Below are 3130 nucleotides of genomic sequence, written 5' to 3'. Positions count from 1 at the left end.
AATTATTCAATTTATTTGCCCCTGTTTTTTTTGACTTTATCCATTCATGTATCACTATGTTGGTCAATTGGTGTTGGTGAGTTTGTCTTTTAGTGTATTGTAATTTGTGAATTTATCTGATTGGCTCCTCTTGTGTGAATGTTGTCTGTTGAGTGGGGGGTAGATGGGACCATGGAGCCGTGTGGTGTGGGGTGGGATATTTGAATTGGGGAAGTAAAGGCATGCAGAGGTAGAGGTGTGTGTGCACATGGGGTGTGTGCTAGTGTGTACTAATGCACAATGGGGTGTGTGCTAGACTGCTAATAGTTAGTAAAAAAAAAATTAATGAAGCAACTAAACACCAATAATTAATAATTTAATTAACAAATACATTATAAAAGAAAAACAAATTAAATTATGTTAGGCTAAACAACAATTAATAATTTTATAATTAATGAAACAACAATACAACAAATTATAGTTTATAAAAGACAAACAAATTAATGAAACAACTAAACAACAATAATTAATAATTTTATTAATATTTCAAATAAACTTATAGTTTATTTTTTATTATTTTGCTAGAATTATGGACAAATATTTGATAAGAAAACCACGTACCCAAGATTCATCTCCTGTGCAAAATTCATCTTCATCTTCTAAGCGAATTCGTGTTGACTTTGACTTAGAAAATCTTCCTTCAGATCCTGGGCTACAAGAAAAGATATCATCTTATCATACTAATAATCATGATGAAACAAGAAGATATTATTTACAAAAAGGCCCTTGTCAACCTATTTTCAAAAACCATGATTACCCTCTAACAGATTTTTCTGGAAAGCCTTGTAGATTTACATCTGAATGGTATGTAAATAGAAAGTGATTGGAATATAGTATAAGGATGCAATATTTTGTTTATATTGCTACCTATTTGGGCAAGATGTTGGTAAGCAAGGAGGAGGTGATACTTTTGTAACGAAGGGATTCAAACTTTGGAATCAGAAAGAGAAGTTAAATTCCTATGTTGGAGGAGTTAATAGTGCTCATAACTAAGCTGTCAAGAAGAGTGAAGTTCTAATGAAGGAAAAAAAACACATTCAAAGTGTTTTGGTTAAGCAATCAAATCAAGATAAAATTGAATATTGGGTTCAATCAATAGTTGGTTGCATAAGATTCCTTTTATGTTGGGGATTAGCTTTTCATGGTCACAATGAATCTCAAGGTTCAAGTGATAAAGGAAATTTTCTTGAATTTATGCAATTTTTGGGGGATCATAATGAATCTATCAATGAAGTGTTGCAAAAAGTTCCGAAAAATTGCAAGCTTACCCATTATGAAATTCAAAAAGACATTGTGAATGCAGTTGCACGTGAAACATCCAAAGCCATCATCAAGGATCTTGACAATGGATTCTTTTCAATATTAGTTGATGAGTCACGTGATATCTCAGTGAAAGAGCAAATGGCCCTCGCTTTTTGTTATGTGAACAAAAAAGGAATTATTATAGAGCGGTTTTTTGGTATTGTACATGTAGCAAGTACCACTACTTTGTCACTCAAATATGCTATTGAATGTTTACTTTGTGAATATAATTTGAGTTTATCGAAATTATGTGAGCAAGGTTATGACAGGGCTAGTAATATGCAAGATGATATCAATGGTCTTAAAACTTTAATTTTGAAAGAGAAAAAGTCAGCATTTTATGTCCATTGTTTTGCTCATCAACTTCAATTGACTCTTGTTACCGTTGCTAAAAATCACATTAACATTGCTGAATTTTTTTTATGTGGTTAGTAATTTAGTAATTATTGTTGGAGGCTCTAGTAAGAGACGAGATGCTCTTCGAGATGCACAATTTGCCAAAATTAAAGAAGAATTAGAGAATAGTGTACGTAGAAGTGGGCAAGGTTTGAATCAAGAGACAAATCTTAAACGTCCTGGTGATACACGTTGGGGATCATATTATGGGACTATTTTTAACTTGATTTTGATGTTCTCTATTGTTGTTGATGTACTTGAGATTATTGAAGAAGATGGCCTCTCCAACCAAAAAGTTGAAGCTCGATCTATTATGAGATCAATTCTATCTTTTGAATTTGTCTTTGCTCCACACTTGGTGAAAAATATTTTAGGGATCACAAATGAGTTGTCAATAGCATTGCAAAAAAAAAAAAAAAAAAAATCAAGATATAGTAAATGCTATGTATCTTGTTAAAATGTCTAAGCAATGATTCATGAGAGATGATGAATGAATATCTTTATTGATTGAAGTATCTTCATTTTGTGCCACAGATGATATTTCTATCTTGAACATGGATGAAATATTTGTAGTTAGTGGGAGGCCACGATGCAGCACCCAACAAAATACAAATTTACATCATTATTGTGTTGAGCTATTCTACACAGTCATAGATTTGCAACTTCAAGAGCTTAACAACTGTTTTTCAGAGGCGAATACCGATTTGCTACTTTGTATGGCTTGCTTGAATCCAAGTAATTCATTTGTGACTTTTGATAAGGAAAATTTGATTCGTTTAGCAAAGTTCTATCCATCTGATTTTTTTGGGACAGATATCTTGGCACTTGACTCTCAACTTCAGAATTACATTTTTGATATATGTGCAGTAATGACTTGTTTTTAGATCTTCAAGGAGTTTGTGAACTTGTTGAAAAGTTAGTGAACACAGGGAAGCATGAGACTTATCCATTAGTTTATTTGCTTGTGAAGTTAGTTTGGACCCTTCCTGTCGCTACTGCAAAGTAGAAAAAAGTTTTTCAGCAATGAAATATATAAAGAATGAATTGCACAATTGAATGGGAGATCAGTGGATGAATGATTGCTTGGTTGTGTATATTGAACGAGATGTAGCTTGTAGTATTGATAATAAGACTATCATGCAACGATTTCAAAATATGAGAAACTCGTAGAAGGCAATTGTAAATTTTATGTATTTGCGTATTTTTTTTATATTGTTGTTGTTGTTGTCAATATATGAATTTATCTTTTTATTAGATGATGTAATTTATGCTTTTTAAGGAATACCCTGAGAAAAATTCCTGAAGCCGCCACTGGTTGTTATTAGCTATTATTAGTGGCAAAAAAGTAATTTCAGTAATGGGTTCTAATTAGAATCAGTAACAACTTAACACC

At 32.1% G+C, this 3130-nt stretch overlaps 1 protein-coding gene across 1 annotated transcript; it reads left to right on the top strand.

The window, feature by feature from the left end:
- Positions 1 to 279: 279 nt before the first annotated feature.
- LOC126694043 (uncharacterized) lies at positions 280 to 2621 on the top strand. Its single transcript, XM_050390070.1, has 3 exons — positions 280 to 284; positions 1152 to 1768; positions 2272 to 2621. The coding sequence occupies exons 1-3, from the start codon at positions 280 to 282 to the stop codon at positions 2619 to 2621; spliced, it is 972 nt and encodes a 323-aa protein (XP_050246027.1).
- The last annotated feature ends 509 nt before the right edge of the window (positions 2622 to 3130 follow it).

Source organism: Quercus robur, chromosome 2, assembly GCF_932294415.1.
Source record: "Quercus robur chromosome 2, dhQueRobu3.1, whole genome shotgun sequence".
Classification (NCBI taxonomy): Eukaryota; Viridiplantae; Streptophyta; class Magnoliopsida; order Fagales; family Fagaceae; genus Quercus; species Quercus robur.
Note: the sequence above shows the minus strand (reverse complement) of the source record. Positions and strands in the feature narration are given on the sequence as shown.